The sequence below is a fragment of the Caretta caretta genome, chromosome 11 (genome assembly GCF_965140235.1).
Source record: "Caretta caretta isolate rCarCar2 chromosome 11, rCarCar1.hap1, whole genome shotgun sequence".
In the NCBI taxonomy this organism is placed as follows: Eukaryota; Metazoa; Chordata; order Testudines; family Cheloniidae; genus Caretta; species Caretta caretta.
This window is the reverse complement of record NC_134216.1, coordinates 26,458,187-26,478,583: the sequence shown is the minus strand read 5'-3', so window position 1 is coordinate 26,478,583 and position 20,397 is coordinate 26,458,187. Positions and strand designations below refer to the sequence as shown.

At 40.2% G+C, this 20,397-nt stretch overlaps 1 protein-coding gene across 1 annotated transcript in view; it reads right to left on the bottom strand.

Moving 5' to 3' along the window:
- EPC2 (enhancer of polycomb 2) overlaps positions 1 to 20,397 on the bottom strand; it is an 85,142-nt gene that overhangs the window by 50,530 nt on the left and 14,215 nt on the right. The window contains exon 2 of the mRNA XM_048869109.2: positions 4,188 to 4,347. Within this exon, the coding sequence (XP_048725066.1) occupies positions 4,188 to 4,347 (160 nt within the window). The remainder of the gene's footprint in view (positions 1 to 4,187; positions 4,348 to 20,397) is intronic.

The window sequence follows — 20,397 nt, the reverse complement described above, 5'->3', positions numbered from 1 at the left end:
TTGCTAATTGCAAGACATTATATGTACATCTGCCTAAATGATTACTAACTCCGAAAAACAACATATCTAAAAAAAATAATAAATTCAATGGCAAAAAAGTATGTTAGTGCAAGGTTAAGATTGCTTGGTGGTACATCTTCCCACTGCAGAAGGCGGAGTTGCACAAAGCTCAAACTTCTGAAAAATCAGGAAATGGAAAGTTACGGTTGCCTTAACTGTCTTCTTTCAGCAATGTTCCAATATGCCTCATTAACACATACCCTTTACTCTGCCAACCCCCAAGTTGCTGAAATGTACCATCTCTTCACCTCCTTCTACAACCTACTCACTCTCACCCACAAGATTCCATCTAACACTATTAGAGGACAAAAATGAAAAAGAAAGGTTTCCCACCCACCTTCTCTTTATCCTCCTTGAGCAACACTTCATTCAATGTGTACATACTCACATTAGCCTTTCTCACTACAAGATTTGGATCCTGGCATACACTCACATACTAGCCAAAAATGCACAGAAAGTTTATACATATGGTATTTTAAGAGTCACCTTGCAACCTTTTACAACTCCTTTACCCTGAGGATACATCTACATTTGGGCTGGGAGGTGTGACTCCCAGCTAACAGAGATGTACCCATGCTCGCTCTGCTCGAGCTAGCATGCTAAAAAACAGCAGCGTAGCTAGGGCAGCACAGGCAGTGATTTGAGCTATCCTCCCAAGTATACACCCCATGGAGTCCAGGGTGTTTGTACTCTGGCAACTAGCACAAGCCACCACTCATGCTACTCCAGTGCTATACTGATATTTTTAGCATACTAGCTCAAGGAAAGCGTGCGTGCGTCTCTCTCTGCAATCTAGGAATAACACCTCTTACCTCAAAGGTAGATGTCCTGTTACTCACAGGATACCATCTCAACCTACATGTTCACTTAACCATCATTAAAGCATTAGAATTCTTTCATATTTCACCTCACTACCGACAATAATCCTTTGTAAAAAAAGCCCCACCACTGGCAATCTCCACAGTGCTGTACAGAAATTATGAATACTGCATACTGAAATACACCTATTTCCTTTCCTCATACATGAGACGGTACAAAACGTAGAACTCCTCATATCTCAACCACAGCTCTGTCACACACCTCAAAGTAATCCACAGATCTCGCAAACACACCTCTACCAATTAGAGCTAACTACTGTCAGCACCATTCAGGTCAACACCACCTGTTACTGACCACACTCATTTTACCTGAAGTGCTTGCAGATAATAAATGCTCAGGCTGCTCTCATACCCCAGCTCACGATGGACAAAACCCTTTGTAATAAAACCCCTGTGCCCTACTAATTATATAAATGTGCATAACTCTGCACTGAAATGATGCATGCTGGATCCTGAAGGTACACATGCAGCTGTTCCCTTTGCTCACACACAAAAGGAAACCTAGATCTCTTCATATTATAATCCTATACACCTCAAAGCAATCCACACATGTCCTCATCTCACAAACACACCTTTAGCAAGCAGGCCCAATTGCTACCTCTCCCATTTAATGCTGGTAAACCTAACACACTGACTGCACCTGTAGCATATGCACATAATTCCCACTGGCTACTGCAAGCTCCAAAAGGAGCAAAGGAAAAGTGGCATTGGCAATCTTTTTTTCCCCCTCCTTCTTCTCCTGTTTGTGCTTTAATAGTGTTATGTGGAATCCAGCAGGTGACAGAGAATACTTTGTAAAAGGAAGTGGCACATTACAGCAGCTGGGGCATTGGCAGAATAAAACTGTATTAACAGGGCATCTTGGTGCACTGCCTAGCTTTCAAAAGTTTGAGTTTTGCTCAACTCAGCATTCTGCAAGGAGACAACATACTACCAAACAACATGAACTCTGCATTAACGTAGTTTTTTACCACTGATTCTCTTTTACTTTTAGGCCTGGTGTACACTTAAAACTTGAGTCAACCGACATAACTATAGCACTCAGGGGTGTGAAAAATCCACACCATTGAACTATATAGCTACGTCGACTTAACCTCCACTATAGATGCAGCTAGGTCAACAGAAGAATGCTTCTGTCGATAAGCTGCTGTTGCTCAGGGAGGTAGAGTTCCAACAGCAACAAAAAAAAAAAAACCTTTCATGCTGTAGTCTGCATCGACACTACAGGATTACAAAAAGAGGTGTAGCTACGGTGCCTACAGCATAGACATGACCTTAGTTTGTTCATCCTTTCCAAACTAAGTCACAGCCCAAGATTTATGAAACCACAATTCACTATCATAAGAGCAACTGTAATATGAATGGATATCTACTTAAAATAAAAAGATTAATTGGTTAATGTCGGTACATGTAACAAATCACAAAAGAGAATCAAAGTTCATTTTTCTGTGAACTGCTTGCTGACAGTGTAAACCATATGGAACTGAGCAGCAGCCCCTTGGCAACTAAGGATGGTCTATGAACAGTTTTTGTACCAATGTAACTATTTTGGTTAGGCATGTGAATTTTTTATTTTCATTTAAACCAAAAGAGTTTTATTGATACTATTTCCTTTGGCTGCTTCCTCACACTATTAGCATCATCTCTGTCTTATCCAAAAGGGGGCTTCAGCCAACTCATCTTCATACAACTCCCAATTTTGGAAATATACTAGAAAAGACAAGAAAATACACCACCCAGGTGCAATGAAACAGAAATAGAGGACAGCATCAGCAGCATGCAGATGACAATTCAAAAACTAACTAATAGTACTCTTTGGGTTCTCCCCATGAGAAAAAAAACCAGACACATTCAAATAAGTCTATCTCCATCTATATTCATAGACAGCTCAATGGCACCTTTTAAATAATAGATTCATGGATGTTGAAACATCTTCAAAGAACACAGAGAATCAATAGAGGATCTATATCTGGCACAGGATGCAGAACAATAAAATCAACATAGTATGTATCATAAACAAACCTAACAAAAGAAGTCAAGGGGATCAGAGGACTTCTGTATTATCCAAGACACTTCAACGTAACTTTGCCAATAATCCTTACAAAAAATTTAAAAAATAAAATAAAGAGGGTCAGGCTGACAACCAGCAAGGAGGTCAGCGGTAAGAGAGGATTTCTTGAGTATGGGCTTAACAATCAACCATTTGAAAAGTGCTTGGTTTCACGCCTTCCCAGAAAAACATTGATAAATTCCACCAATAACTAGACCCAGTGTCTTACCACAAAGTTTTATTATTATTTTGATTTATTTGTACTGTGGTAGTGAAAAGGAGCCCCAGTCACAGACTAGCACCCCACTGTACTAAGTGTGGTACAAACACAGAACCTAAAGATGGTCTATGCCCAAAGAGTTTACAATAATCAGACAAGTAGGACGAGTCCAGTCTACAAGCTGTCAACCTAAATACCTCAGAGAACATGACTATTCAAAAACAAAGCAAACAGTGACCTTATGTTTGTCTCCCCCTAAAATGCACCTATTACCACACAGGTAGTCAATCCCATCCAAATCAGGGAAGTCTCAGGTATGACAAATTGAAAAGTCTTTGCAATAATAAATATGCAATTCTACATTTTTGCAAAACCTACACAAATTCACCAAAATTACCTGTAGCCCAGAATATTTCTGCAAGTTGGAACTTCACATACACTACAGTGAAGAGCCCGTTCTTTTGACCAGATACAGTGATTTCTACTATAGATATTCTCCTATTTAATCTGTCTTCATGCTAAAGTGATCTGCGAGTACAGATAACAGGCACTCAGGAACCAGAGCATCAAAAACTGATGACAAAAAACAATCATCACAGACAACTTTTAGTATGGCTCCTTCAGTTATTCCACCTCAGAGTTAGGAAATCAAATGGATTCTATGATGGTGTGATCAACAAAACAGATAACTAGTAGGATTTGTCCTCTGGTTACTGGCTATCTTAATCACATACAAAAAGTCAATATGGGAATCCACAAGCCAGCCATGCAAATAATACCTTCCTCTCTCCCTCAATCCCCAAATCCTCCAGGCTACTTCAAAGGAGAAACAAGGACTTAGCTACTTTAACTCTTACCAGGTTTTTTGGGGATCCTTCCACCTACCCTACAAATACTTTTATAATTTTGCCTCTGCAATCATTAAGAACATTCCCAAGTTAACTTAAAGGAAGACAGAACAACATATCCATGAACTTACGCTGAATGTGAATGAACTGCTTTGGTTGTTTAAACTCTCCTTTGTACAGGCGATTGTAATAGTTGACATTGCTCTCTGCCTCAGGAACTGGGATAACCATGCTCTCTTTCTTTTCTCTAAAGACTTGCTGTGCCGAAATAGCTCGTTGTAAATGGTGTTCCTGAAAGAGGAAAAGTTTAGAATTTATTTAGATGACAGCATTTATTTTTTTAAAATATAAAAAAAGGATAAAGTTAGCCCATTTTCCTAGCAGTAGTGTTCTTCAGTGTCATGGAGAAGATCCTTGTAAAATTGTTGTTGGGGTTTTGTTTTTTGCTTCCAGGCCAGCAGGGTACAGTAATGGGAGAGAAAGAGTCCTCTGCATTTACCACCAAGTCATAGGCAAATTCAGCTGTTGACAGGTTCCAAATAAGGAAAAATATCTCGAGCTTCCATAAATGATATGGGGGACTCTAGAGAGAGGAAAACATCTTCTAAGCATACTCACCACCCTTTTTTTAAAATGAGAAAAACAGACAGCAGGTGTTGCAAGTTAAACAAAATAAAAGGGGTATAGAAAGTGTCATGGCTCAAAATTAGCAATGTATGCACATTAATTCCTTATAGAATGGGAAGCCCACGGTTCAAATCAAGATCCTGAACTAACTTGATCCACTCCCAAACGCAAAAAAATACCATGTTTTTATTGAACATTGTTCCACCAGCCAGTTTTCAGAATGGAAAGAAGACAACAAAAAATGATTAAGGGTATGGAACAGCTTCCATATAAGGAAAGATTTAAAAGACTGGGACCATTACGCTTGGAAAAGACAGGACTAAGTGGATATATGACATGTCTATAAACTCATGAATGGTATGGAGAAAGTGAATAAGGGTAAATAACACTTCCTTTCTCATAACACAAGAACTAGGGGTCACCTAATGAAATTAATAGGCAGCAGGTTTAAAACAAACAGAAGGGAGTACTTCTTCACACAACACACAGTTAACCTGTGGAACGTTGCCAGGGGAGTTTGTGAAGGCCAAAACTATAAGTGGGTTCTAAAAAGAATTAGATAAGTTCATGGAGTAGGTCCATCAATGGTTATTAGCCAGTCAGGGATCCAATCCCATGCTCTTGCTGTCCCTAAGACTCTGACTGCTAGATACTGGGACTAGACGACAGGGGGATGGATAATTTGATAATTGCCCTGCTCTGTTCATTCGCTTTGAAGCATCTGGCATTGGCCACTGTTGGAAGACAGGTTACTGGGCTAGATGGACCATTGGTCTGACCCAGTATGGCCATTCTTATGTTCATTTGTTACCTGCTTCCATTTTGTGTTTTGTTTTTTTTTAAGAATACTATAATCGGCAAAAGTAACAGGCACATATTTCCCCACAGAAGAACACAGAGAATATTTGTGGAACTCCAATTACTCAAATATTCAACAGTGTTCCTTTATACCAAGGGTCAGCAACCTTTCAGAAGTGGTGTGCTGAGTCTTCATTTATTCACTCTGATTTAAGGTTTTGCGTGCCAGTAATACATTTTAACGTTCTTAGAAGGTCTTTCTCTATAAGTCTATATTATGTAACTAAACTATTGTTGTATGTAAAGTAAACAAGGTTTTTAAAATGTTTAAGAAGCTTCATTTAAAATTAAATTAAAATTCAGATCTTATCAATTTAGTGCAGTGGTTCTTAACCTGGGGTGCATGCACCCCCTAGGGGTGCGAGATGCCCTTTCTGGGGGTGAGACACATGCGAGTTTTTTTAGAAGGTAAATCATCGAAAACACAAATTAAGCACAGGCACGTAAGTACAACTACTTTGTTTCATCAAGCCTATGTATTTATTATTATAATTTTAAGGATTACTGTACTATACAAAGTTTTTAAATTTTCTAGTTTTTAAGCTAATTGTAGTGTAATTTTTGAAAAAGGGGTGAGAGAACATATTTTAAGAACTCCAGACCGTCAGCAGGCTCTGCAGGGCTGGGTGTAGTGTATTAAATTGCTCCCCACAGGAATGTACTACTTACGATGTCCTGCTTATGGCTGCTGGTTCGATAGGCGTGGGAGTCTAGGGGGGCCTGTTAAGGGTTGGGGGTGTGGATAGATGTCGGGGCAGTCAGGGGACAGGGAGCAGGGGGGCTTGGATGGTGGGGCCGATGGGGGGGGTCCTGGGAGAGGGCAGTCAGGAGAACAAGGAGCAGGGTGGGCTGGATGGGTGTAGGGTTCTGAGGGGGACAGGGTGTCCCGGGAGGGGGTGGTCAGGGGACAAGGAGTGTGTGGGGGGGAGGGAGGGGTTGGATGGGTCAGGGGTTATGAGGGGGGCAGTCAGGAGGCGGGAAGTAGGCCAGCTGTTCGGGGAGGCACAGCCTTCTCTACCCTGGTGTAGTGTATTAAATTTTTCCCATAGGAATGTGCTACTTACGGTGTACTACTTACGGCTGCCAGTCCTGGTGCTCGGCAAGTAGCACATTCCTACAGGGAGAAATTTAATACACTACAGCGGCAGACAGAACCCCAGACCAGCAGCTCCTGCCAGCCGGGGACCTGGCCACCAGCCCCACTCAGCCCGCTGCAGGCTTGGGGTTCCATTCACCCAGGCTGGCAGCGGGCTGAGCAGGGGCGGCGGCCAGGATGCCGGCTGGCAGGAATGGGCCAGTAAAAACATCAGCTCACGTGCTGCCTTTAGCACGCATGCTGCAGGTTGCCAACCCCAGCTTTATACTTTGTACTCTTACCCTACTGGAGACAGAATAACCAAACCCAAGTCACAGGAAGTATGAATTACACTATCCCTTTATTAGGTTATCAGAATTCTTTAGCATCCATATATCTCTTACTAGTTATTTTGGTGCAAATCCAACTACACATGTGGATTAGCATAGGATAATTGTGATTTTTCTCCTTCAATTGATTTTGTAAAACGTTCACATTATAATCCATGAAACAAAGAAAGAAAGATGCTAGAAAACATAATATACAATTATATTTGCAGTGTAACTTTGCATAAACAATGGTTTATGCAAACAAGGCTGGGAAAATGTATGAAACCTACTAATCAGAGACTAAACCTCCTAGCAATAAAATGGACATGAAAAGGTAAGTGGTGAACTAGGAAGACCCAGAGAAAATGCCAGATGAACAGTACCCACACACCAGATTTGCAGCTGCTGGGAATGGAGAGGATGACATATTACGGTCCTTCCATGGAACCTTCTTGGGGGCTTCATCTTTCATATCATGCTAACAGGATTATGACAAACTTGAAGCCAAATTCTCTCTTGCTGCCGTAAGGGAATTTTTAATCTCTCTGACTCCACCACTGCCTTGCTGTAAGGGGTTCAGATTCTCTATTCTACCTATTCCTTCACATTCCTGGCTGTTGGAAGAAGGGGTGAATAGAAAAAAGCCCCCATTACTCTCTTCCCTTCCCAGCATCTTGGGTTTTGGATGGTCTTCCCTCCCACAAATAACTCCAATGTCCGTCTCTTGTGCTCATACTTTCACCAAGCAGTGACACTAATTGTTATCAATACAACACATCAAGCGGACCAGAAGACGGATCTACAACTGAGGTGGGAAAATACCAACAGTTTTTTCCTGCCATTCCTTTTCCTCAGATAGGCCACTGAAACTACGATTCCTGCATTTTATTCTAAAAACATAAATTTCTAGTATCCCTGATCTTTCCCGAGTCTGTAGGACATGCCCTTATTTTACTTCTTCAAAATCTTCTTCGTCCAGACCACTATTTTCATTGTCAGCACACCCTGAAGAACATACCTGTCCCCTTACCTGGCTGTTGTAACTCCTGTTTCCCTAAACATACTTAGAGAGGACCTTTTGTTTTAATTTATATGGATTGCAACCTGCATCAACATAAAATCTGCAACAAGTGAGAAGATCAATACAGGAGACCATCACTGTCAAACTACATGAAAAATTTCACTGAAGTTTGGGAAGTAGAAGATGGGATAGTAAACTGTCTAGTTCTCCTCCCAGATGAACACCGTATGTAACCTGGTGCCTAATCCCAAGTGTTTGATGAAGTGGCAAGGGTATTAAATTTCTCTTTATGGAGAATCTGTGACCTTGGAGTTTTTTATTGCAGACACAACTTTGAAGTAGGCCTGGGATGACAGGATGACCACACAGAGTCAGATTCACGGTTTAAATTATAATAGCATTCACCTTGAGAATCCCTAGTTTTCAAGGATTCCATGCACTGATCTAATTCCGATTGACACCACTTCATCTGTAATCCAACATTACAAACGTTATTGATGTACTTACTAACACCATCAATGCAGCCACTACTATCTCTCCTGCACTGCGAAGTAACCTTATTGCAAGGTGGTAATGGCACCATCCCATTTTATGGCCTTGTACTGCTTCCAGAAACCACTTGTTTGACTAACATGTAAATTTCTCCTATTCAGACCTTAATTGGATTTCTAGTCATTCCCAAGGCACTTGCTTTTCCCTCCTGCACTTAACTTCCCGTGCTGACATTTCATACTTTCAGAAGTCATATAATTAATTAGATTTAGCAAGTTTTCCTCTGAGATTTTATTCTAATACATTTAGTTAAATTCTCTTGCACCTTTTATTAGTGAACATACTGCACGGTGTCAAAGACTTACTCAATCTGTGCAATATAAATGTGCAAGGCATCCACGGTCAAACTTTGTCATGCAACAGAATTCCTGTTCCTTTTTCAATTTGACATTTTATCCAAAGTAACCATAAATTTCTATTAAAAGGACCGTAAAATAGACGCTGAATAAAGTGCTCTGAAATCGTTGAAGGCAACAAGCCTCAAGCTACCTTAGAAATGCCATACCGGGGTTAAATCACTTGCATTTTAAAAACAAACTTTTTGAAAATAAGATAAAGTAACCCAATTTGTATAGAAAGTAAGGAATAAAAATGTACTGATTGATGAAGGGACAGAGAAAGTTTACCTGTTTGAAAGGGAAGGCATATAACAATTGAGATTCAGGAAACCTTTTTTTGCTCTGGAAATATTTCTATATTTTATTTAATAATGGAAATAAAAAATTCACATTTTCTTAAAAATCTTTAAAAAATACCACAAATAAGAAAAAAAAGTATACAAAGAAAGTTTACAAAAACTGAGAGGTAATTAAGGATTACTCTGTCTTAATGAAAAAACAAACAAACATGAATTCTCAACTATAAATAAAAACACAGTACTGAAACATACTATGATTTTCTGAAACAACTGTCCTTTATCTCAAGGGTCACAGACTAACCAACAAAATTTTGCAATTGCAAAATCCTATCAAAATCTTCTAAAGAGTCAAAACTTCATGAAAAAAAAAAAATCTATACAAGCTAAATGTCAATTCCTACAATTGAAATCCTGTTTGCTGTATTAAAGACTTTCATATTAGACTAGATCTACTAAAAGGGATACAGCAAACTTGAAATATAATCAGTTTTCAAGAGGAGTTAAAAGAAGTGTTGGACATACTAAGACGAAGTACTCTTCAGTATATTGCCTAAGATTTCTGCCATTTTTTGTGGTTTTAATCTCCCCTGCTGGTGAATGAAAGGCCCATACAAACAACTAACTGAATTACTATAAAGACAAAACAGTGAAACTGAAAATGCAAGTGCTGCCAAATGAACAAAGAAAGAAACTAAAAGGTAGAGAAACTTTTTTCCCATTTCTAATGTCTCAAAAAGTCAGACAAATGTGATTTAAACTGATATATCACTTTAATGCTAAAAACAAAAACTGAACATTCAAATAAAAAATAGCTAAGTTTAATATGAATTATTCTTGCAGTTTAAGCATAGTTTGTAATATTCAAATGAATCACAATTTTCCTAAGAGAGAGTTAAATATATATGTAAACATTCAATTAAGCAATGAGTGTAGATTTAATTCATAGCATTAAAATACAGTCACAACACTGATGAAAGATTACAAATGATATAGCTTAGGGTCATTCACTTTAGTTACTAAAATAGAAATATCCATGGTACACTCGCAGAGCAGACTTTTCTAAAAAATAAATTGCAATGGAAGAGTAAGATCTAATTTGATATAATCTTCACATTGAGAGGAAAGGTAGTTAAGAACAATGATTTAACAATTATCATCAAAAAGTGAAAACGGGTTAAAAAAGAATATTCTGTTATCTATTCATCCTATAAATAATTAATTTGCGTATAAAAACTGTTAAATAGGAGTTAAGTACATATCAGTAAATTAAAGGTAAAAAATATTATAGGAATGTTGAAATTATCCTAAAGGAAGTTTTACAAACCCAAGAAATTTTAGCAGGTAAGAAATTAGTTTTTTTGTAACTCAGGGTATGTCTTCACTAGCAAAGTTAAAAAGTGCTGACACAGCAGCACTTTAACGTGGCTGTGTAGTCGTGGCACCAGCGCTGGGAAAGAGCTCTCCCAGTGCTGTAAAAAAAAAAAAAAAACTCACCCCCAAGAGGGGAGTAGCTACCAGCGCTGAAAGGTCTTGACTACACTGCCACTTTACAGAGCTGAAACTTGCAGCGCTCGGGGGGATGATGTTTTTTCACACCCCATAGCAAGGAAGTTGCAGAACTGTAAAGTGGCAGATGTCACCACTGTGCTTCCCCAAAACTCTACGGAAAATTCTTAGACAGATTTCTCTTATCAGATTAAATCTCTTCCAGGCCCACCCAGAAGTAAGCAGCGGCCTGCTCTATTTCCAAACCAAAACAAAATTAAGGGAAGGAGAAAGAGGGAAACCGTAAAAAGGTTACTACACTAAAGCTTGGATGTCCGATTGTGTGAACACTACATCTACTGAATTTAGGACATTAAAGTTATAGGTTGAGATTTTCAAACCTGATTTGGGGACTTATTTGACATAACTCCCATTAAAATTGGAGTTGTGAATCTTCCTTTGTCAACTCTGAAAATCTCAAATACAGATTTTAAAGAAAGTGTGTAGGATGCTGCATTAACACCTTTGCACAACACTGACAAGATCCCTAATAGTTATGGAATCTGATGACAACCCTGGTCAAGTGATCTTTAACCTTTTCAGGGCTAGGCCAATTTGCTTTCTTACAGATTTCCAAGATGCAAACATGAATCTATTAGAAATTGTACAAAAGGCAATTTTAGTAAATCGCATTTCTGGTCTTCGAAAAAAACAGAAAAGGGACACCTTTTGTTTTCTCCTGTGGTTAGTCCATCTATTCTGTAATTGCACTGAATAGTGGCCTTGTGACTACATTCATCTGCTCAGCCAGTCTGCTATTTTGTTGATCTTTTTTTACAATATGGAAGTCTACAATGGAGACTGGATTCCTCTCTGTCCAACAGGATATGAGTTTCTCTTAGCAAGGCCTTGTTTTGTGCTCCCCTGATTTATGCAGATGCATTGTCTCTTTTGGAAAGAACATACTTCCCGTGCCTGCATTCTTTTCCCACCCTAAAAGTATCTATGACTTCATGTTTTATAGAAGACCTGTCAGAATTCTCTTTGTGTGGAAAGAGCATAACTATAGTACTTCCATCAGCACCATACAGAGCCTCTGCACTGGCCAAAGTGAACTATTAGCTAGGATTCTCCACCCCAAGAAATTTGGCCTCCCTTGGAACTCCAGCAGAGCGAACTGACTGAAATAAGGAAGTCAGATATAGGACAGAAAGCATGCTTGAAGGTGCTCTCTCAATAGCTGAACACCTTTGGAGGGAGGGGAGGAAGGTGATCATCTTCAAGTTTAATGGCTTTGTTTGCTTTTTGAAAGACAAGTGTTTTAGTGCATTAAAATATCATAAATATAACTAATGTTTTTCAAGAGACCTAGGAAAAAACTTTCCCCAAGGATTTTAAGGGATTGAGGTCCCTTCTTGATATTTGGTCCTTTAAAAGGTGAAATTAGGGCTTGGCTACACTTGCATGTTTTACCGCAATAAAGCCTCCTAGAGCACTCTACCTTACTCCCCGTCCACACTTGCAAGGCATGTAGAGTGCTCTAACTCCCTGGCTGGAGCGCTCCTGGTACTCCACCTCCACGAGAGGATTAACGGCTGGATGAGACGCTGCAGCTCCAGCGTAAACGAGGAGTTACGTTACAGCACTGACCTCCGGAAACGACCCATTAACTGAAGTGGCCTCTCTTGCTTTGTTGTGAACTCGGGAGGAATGCGCAAGTGGCCCTTTCAAAGCTCTGTTTCAGAGTGCTGGCTGCTTATCTGGTCTGAGAAAAAAACCGAACAGCTAACGTTTGCTTTGAGTGAGTGAGAGAGGCGCGGGGGAATGAGGGAGGTCTGAACTTACAAGACAGCGTGCTCACGCTCTTAGCGCCCCAAAAACCCACTCTCTCTCCCCCGCCACATACACACAACACATCCCACCCTCCCCATCTGAAAAGCACGTTGCAGCTACTTGAACGCTGGGATAGCTGCCCATAATGCACTGCTCCCAATACAGCTGCAGCGTGCTGCAAAGGTGGCCACGCCATAGTGCGCTTTCAGCTCTCAGTATGGACAGACTGGAGCACTTTCCCTAGTGCGCTCTCCGAAGGCTGGTTTAACCCAAAGCACTCTACAGCTGCAAGTGTAGACAAACCCTCAGATATGCAGTTACATGGAGGATAGTCCAAACAACAAGAAATGCATTTAAAAGATTGCAACTCAATTTGGATAGAGTGTTGCAAATATCCAAGATCCTCCTTCATGAAGGGATTAGATTGGATTCAAAACTCTGATCTGGATGTCTCTAGGAGATTTCTGACTCCTACTGGTAGAAGCCAGAGAAAAACTGGTGGCAATGGCCATGGTTCCTGTCTCAGGGGTGAAAAAGGACTGGTAGAAATAGTCCTCAATTTCACTTTTGGACCCACCATATTGTTCAAGTACAATTAGACCATTTCAGAAAGCCTTAGGAGGGAAAACTCAACCATTTCTACTGCTACTGACTGTTCATGTGGACCATGACTATCTAGAGGGCATCGGAAAGAGGGTCTTGGCTATACAGAAGAACCACCAAATCTCAGGAAAATCAAAAGAGCTGGGCATTTGGGCCAACTGTTTTTTTCCCCCTTCAGTCCTATTTTTACTGCTAGAGCATGGCTAAAGGAAAGAAATATTTTGTCAACAGCAACATGAGCTATGCCATTCTGTTGCATAACTCAGCAGAACATCGACAGTAAGGTGGCAGAGGAGTGTTAGAATAAGCTATACCACCCTAGAGATTCACAAAGGGCCCTGTAATGGAGAGTTAAATCATATTATTTTGCTATTTAATTCACTCCAATAATCATTTCATGAGTGAGGTGGAGGAACTGGACTTCCCCTCCACCCCAGCCCCTTTCCCTCATTCTCTCCCCTGTTCTGTTTCTCCCAAGCAGGAGATGGGAAAAAAGAAGGGCTAGAAAAGAAAGTTTTCACTAGCCCTGTCTCCTTTACAAGCCACTTTGTGCCTAAGGGCATTCAAGTCTGTGAGGGACCTATACATCTCATGGGAAAGAGTCTACTGAGAGCGTGGTAAGTGCCATTAAATTCCTCTCCCCTTCTCTCTGCCAATCTAATCCAATCCAGCAAATGAAGCATATGTACCATGAGTGTAACTGGCTTCTAAGGTTGAAGGATATGAAGGGGAAAATGAGCCCTGGTGTTAATACCCTCTCTGAAGTCTCTGGAACAAAATGACACATTCACAGTGGTCTTCTGCACAGGAACTTCACTAAAAGTTTTCCTGCCCTCACCTGAACTTGCTTGTACATTCTGTGGCATTATGAAGGTTCTGTTGGAGGCGAGACTCTCAGTACTGGTTCAGAAACTGCTCAGAGCTGAGGTCCTTAAGGTAATAGTTTGCCAGCAAACCAGAAGACTGACTTGAATGGAGACATGATGGGACTCAGAAAGGGGAGCCGAAGGAGTATCAGACAAACTGAAGGAGGAATCTCCAATCCACTCACTGTATATAACAAAGCTAGTGGCTGTTCAGTTATTCACTGCAGGAGCAGGCAAGGAGCTGAATGCTACTAATAGAGGGTAAAGATTTAGAAAAACCTTGGGCACCAAGGGTATCTGCCCAATGTGTTATACTTCATTCAAAATTGCAAGATTCCTTGGGAAAATGTATCAGCCAAGCACAATAATCTATGCTCCCATGTCTGCTGTTTTGGGGGGAGGGGCAGGGGTGAGAGAGGAGGTGGGGACAGAAGAGAAGAAACATACTCACAGCTACAATGATTAATCCTAACAGTAATCAATCTGCCTTTTTCGGGGGGGGGGGGGGGAGGGGGAGGGATACTCTGAATAATTAGAAGATTACAGTATTTATAACCTGGATAAATACCACTGAATAACTCTTCAAATATTAGAGTTAAATAATATTTAAGTTTTAAAAAAACCCATACAACTGTCCCCTAAACCGACCAACATAGCATCTATCTAACTATTTACATGTAGTGTTTCAAATGTCAGCCATTTTTTGCTAGACCAGTGACTTAAAACATGAGTTCAGAATTTTATAAAACAAGAGAGCTATTTTTTCATCTTGCCAAATTTTAAAAAAAAATACCTGAATGGATTTTGCCTCAAATTAAATATTATTACTGTTGTTGTTATTAGAAATTCACTTATGAGCTGAGACCAATCATGGAAAGTTTCAGCTGAACAGGAACATTTTTCACAAAGTTATGAGCACTTCAATACAGAGGATCATAAGGTGGGTAGAGGCAACCTTACCTCTAAAACTTTAAGTACCAGCAAAAGCTATAATTACATTTAACTATAAATACTAACAAAATTTCAACACAAGTACCACCAACCCAAATAATAAAAATCAAAGAAACCCAATTAAGTTATCGCAGCAACCAATAAACAAGAATTTACAGAAAGCAAAATCTTCAGCTAGCCCCGTTCAACACATTTGTGTCATCCATCCCACGCATAAGCAAATGCTCCACTGAAACAACCTCAACTGTACCTATGTAAAAAGCATCTGTCCCCATCCAAACTTAAGTAAGATTTGTATCTACAAAGTGGACCTTATAAGAAAATCTACTTCAGTAACTGACAGGTTTCAGAGTAGCAGCCATGTTAGTCTGTATCCACAGAAAGAAAAGGAGGACTTGTGGCACCTTAGAGACTAAAAAATTTATTTGAGCATAAGCTTTCGTGAGCTACAGCTCACTTCATCGGATGAAGTGAGCTGTAGCTCACGAAAGCTTATGCTCAAATAAATTTGTCAGTCTCTAAGATGCCACAAGTCCTCATTTTCTTTTTTCAGTAACTGAGTACCCTGATTCAAATCCCCAAATTCAGGCAAAAGGAAGGATGAATTTTTCAGAGGATCATACTTTATAAAGCAGTTTCCCCCTTCTTCACAGGTACCAAAACACACAGGATTCCAACTCTTGGGGTATATCTAAATTGCAATTCAACACCCATGGCTGATCTGTGTCAGCTGACTCAGGCTCAGGGAGCTCAGACTACAGGGCTGTAAAATGGTGATGTAGATGCTCTGGGACCCTCCCCGTTCTAAACCAGCCTTTGATTACTTTAAAAAGGTAAAAAGAAAAGGAGTACTTGTGGCACCTTAGTCTCTAAGGTGCCACAAGTACTCCTTTTCTTTTTGCGGATACAGACTAACACGGCTGTTACTCTGAAACTTAAAAAAAGTAAAATGATCTAAATCAAATTTTGCAAAAATTAAACTTATAAAGATGCAAAAATAATACATCTGGGGCAGATCCTCAACTGATATAAATTGACTAAGAACATGTCCACACTAGTGAACTTACAGTGGCACAACTGTATCAATGCAGCTGTGCTGCCGTAAGACTGCTCATGCAGACACTCTTTGCCAATGGGAGAGAGCTCTCCCGTTGCCATAATTAAACCACCCCCAACAAGTGGCGGTAGCTATATCGGTGGGATAGCACTGGTGCTATCTGTCAGTATAATTTATGTCGCTCAGAGACAGAGGTGTTTTTTCCCACACCCCCGAGCCATGTAAGTTATACCGACAAAAGTGCTAGTGTAGACATGGCCTTAGGGCCATCAGCTTCAACACAGCTGTGACAATTTACACCAGCTGAGGATCTGCCACCAGGGAATAACTATCCAAAACGGAAATCCAGCAGAATGAAGAAAAATCTGTATTTTCAGTGGCCAAATGTGAGGAAGCCACAGGAGCAATAATTAGGGCCCTACTAAAGTCATGGTCCATTCTGGACAATTTCATGGTCACAGGATTTTAAAAATCATAAATTTCATGATTTCAGCTATTTAAATCTGAAATTTCACAGGGTTGCAATCATAGGGGTCCTGACCCAAAAAGGAGTTGTGGGGGGGTTGCAAGGTTATTGTATGGGTGGTTGCGGTACTGTTACCCTCACTTCTACACTGCTGCTGGCGGTGGTGCTGCCTTTAAAGATGGGTACCCAGCCAACAGCCACTTCTCTCCTGCCACCCACCTCTGAAGGCAGCATAGAAGTAAGGGTGGCAATACTGCAACCCCCCTAAAATAACCTTGTGACTCCCCTGCAACTCCCTTTTGGGTCAGAACCCCAAATTGAGAAATGCTGGTCTCCCTCATAAAATCTGTATAGTATAGGGTAAAACCACACAAAAGACCAGATTTCACCAGGAGTGGGGGGGATGGGGGAGAGAACATGACACAACAGACACCAGATTTCACGGTCCATGATGTGTTTTTCATGGCCGTGAATTTGGTAGGGCCCTAGCGATAATGGACACCAAATTAAAAATATGAGTCTGCAAAACAATGCAACAGCAAATTCATCATACAGAGGCATTTACAAAGCAGAGAGACAGTAATCCATCTCTTTGTGGCTTTGGTACAACCACATCTGGAGTAGTGTGCTGAATTTCAGGAATCAAATAGCCACAAAGATAAATTGGAGGGACTTCAAAGAGAAGAAGTAAAACTGATCAGAAGCTGAAGGAACTGAATTATAAGGAAAAATGAAGAGAGTAGGACATATATGCTCATGGCATGATTAGAGCAGGAGGGAGCAAGCGAATATAATTAATATTTGACCAACATAACTATGAATATTTAGATGGGCATAATGAGATAAAGTTAAGGGAGGAAAAATTTGCTGTTCATCATGAAAAACTTTCAAGAACTATATTTAGCAAACTGGAAAATAGCCTCTAAAGGTAGAAATCCTAATGCTTGTCAACAGTGATAAAACACTAGAAAATGCACTGCTGGGGAAAATTCCATAGTAGTAGAAAGATGGACTGGACGTTTTATAAAGTATGCCAAAGTTGAGCCAAAAGAACAGTTAGTTCCTTAATCACAAGCAGCACAATTCTGCTCTCACAGAGATGCAACTTTTGTTAACTGGTGGAAGATAGTCCTCTTTCCTCTTCAATTTTTGGATTTCTTTAAGAGCAGATGACTCTATCAGCTGACCTATTATATCCACCTTTATTATATTTTAGACAGGCAGTTTTAAACAGAGAACTGTTTATGCTCCAGAAGCCTAAAGCTCTTTCACTCTCTGCCAGCTCTCTTGTCAGCTTACTTCTGGCAAAAGCAGATATAGGAAAAGGGCAGATATAATGAAGTTGTCTCTCTTTTTATTTTACATGGCTAGGCATCCTGTGAGTGTATATGCATTCATTACATATTCCCATAGATTTCAATGGGACTTGCACCTGTGTAAGTGAGGGAAGAATTTAACTCAAGATTTTTAGCCTGGAATTGCTGACTTTGTACTCAACTTATAGCAAAGCTGCTGAATAGGAGTACCGTATTTTTTATTACATCCCTCAGTAACAATATATTATGTTTTTTACAAATTAAATAATTAAAATATATGTACACTGAATACCCTTTTACATTTTGTGAAGCACAAGGAGCATGAGATTTGGCACTATACGATCCCCCTTCTCCCTTAAAAGTCAACTTGTCTGAGGAATCTCTTTCCATAGTTTCATTAAGATTAAAGACAAGGAAGCTTTAGTAGATATATTTGGGAAGCTCCAGTGAATTGAGATAAGGATTTAAACTGGACACAGAGAATCAGATTTTCAAATAGTTTCTTAAATTAACCCTCAGCTTGAGTTAAGGCTTGAGTTAAATCTGAAATTTCACAGGGTTGTAATCACAGGGGTCCTGACCCAAAAAGGAGTTGTGGAGGGGTTGCAAGGTTATTGTATGGGTGGTTGCGGTACTGTTCTCGTTCAACAGAACTTTCTTGACAATACCAGCAGTTAGGTTTGTGTGATTCTATCTATTCAGTTTTAAGCCTACAATGCAAGTACCTACAGGGAATCATAATGCACAAGAGAACTGAATGGTCATTTCTTCTGCTATGAAGATGCTCTGCAGGTGGAAGACTGAAACCACTGGAAGACAAGAGAATGGCTGTTGATAACAGGATTGAGGTCTGGGAAAAGGGGATAAACGCTATGTGCTTGGAAGGAGAAAAAGATACAGTGAAATAAAACCTCCCTCCTTATGAGTGTATGGAGGGGGGCGGTTCTCATTACCAAATAAATTTTAGAAGTCCATGTACAAAGCAGTGTTATGCTGTCTAGTGTTTGCCAAGCTTCAGCAACACAAGCAATGTCAGAATACTGTATATACAAATTAAATGGCAAAGAAATTGTTAATACAAAGTTACGGTTGCCCAGTGAGATCTCATGCCCTTCCACAGAGAGTTCTGCAAAACTCAAAACTTCTGAAAACCAGGAAATACAGTGTTAAGGTAAACACCCACACAACCTTAATTCTGCCCCCCTGCAGCTGTGAATAGCCACTGGGAATTATCTGCATGCACTCCAGCCGCATTCACTGTGTTAGGTGTAGCTGTACTGAATGGTGGAGGAATAAGTAAGAGCAGCTTAGAAGAGCTGTGATTATGATATGAGGTGATCCAGGTCTGAGCCCTCTCAATGCTTGTTACCAAAGGAAGTTAATCCAACAGAAGATATTACTTCACCTGCCTTGTCTCATAAGGGAAAGAGGTACAGCAGTACCTGGAGGTTCCAGTCTGCATCATTTCAATACAAAATTGTGTAAATCATGTTAGTAGAAGGGCACTGGGGTCCTCTTGCCATGGGTTCTGTCAGGAGCGTGGAGGGATATGAGAACAATCTGTGAATTTAATAATGGGTAGGGAAAAGTATAGGTTTAGATAGTATTCTGTGTGCAAGCGTGAAGGGGCTGTACAAGGGTATGAAGTGGTTGTTAAATTTTACAACTATGGTAGTCTGTTGGGGGAGCAGCTTCAGTGTTTGAGAGTAGGGCAAGTGCAAGTAGCACCTGTCCACTACAGTGAAAAGGGAGAGTGCGAGCATCTGTGTTATGGGCACCGTGGAGCATCGCTCAAAGAGGGTACAATTAAGACTGCATGGATGTTTATCTTAACTCTGTATTTCCTGGTTTTCAAAAGTTTGAGTCTTGCTGAACTGGATGTTGTGGATGAGTACAAACTATCACAGTGCAATCTTAACTCTGCTTTAACTAATTTTGGGGGGCATTTAATTTGCTAGTTTTTTTAAACAGAAACCTTTGTGGGTAGGAGTTAGTGGTCATTCAGGCAGCTGTAGTTCTCACCTAGGTTTGCAGCAATAATCAAAAGATCTAGGGCTTTTTTTGTTTTGTTTTTTAAGATCAGTAGATCTCAAATGAACTTTACATCACTGTCCCCATTTTACAGATGAAAAACTGAGGCACTGAGAAGTGAAGTGACTTGCCTAGGGTCAACAAGTAGGCCATGGTAGAGCTAAGAATAGTCCCAGATCAGTGGTCTTTCCTGGCATCTATGTGATTCCTCAGTGCTCCTACCCCTCCAATACATTTTGTTATAGCAGTATGCAGATAATAGTCATGCTTTGAAATGGGTAGCTGCTAACAAGGCCAGTGAGAGAAATCTATCGTCTATGTCCCAAAACCATGACAGTTTTATTAAATGGATGTTACAGTAACTTTAATCATATGAGAGAAGATTGCTGTCTCTCTTTCCTTCTCTACCCCCCACTCCACTATTCCCTATAACATAAAGCCCCTCCTGACAACATTTCCAGCTCTCCCTCCCCTTCCCATTAAGCCATTAGTTGGCACCACAGAGAAACACTAAATCTAAGAAGTTAGTCCTTGCTGTCTCCTACCCTATGCTGCTGTGTTCATATATCACAGGCAGCAGCTTACTAGGTTACATAATACCTTGGTTATGTAGCCCTTACTGTTCACTGAGCTA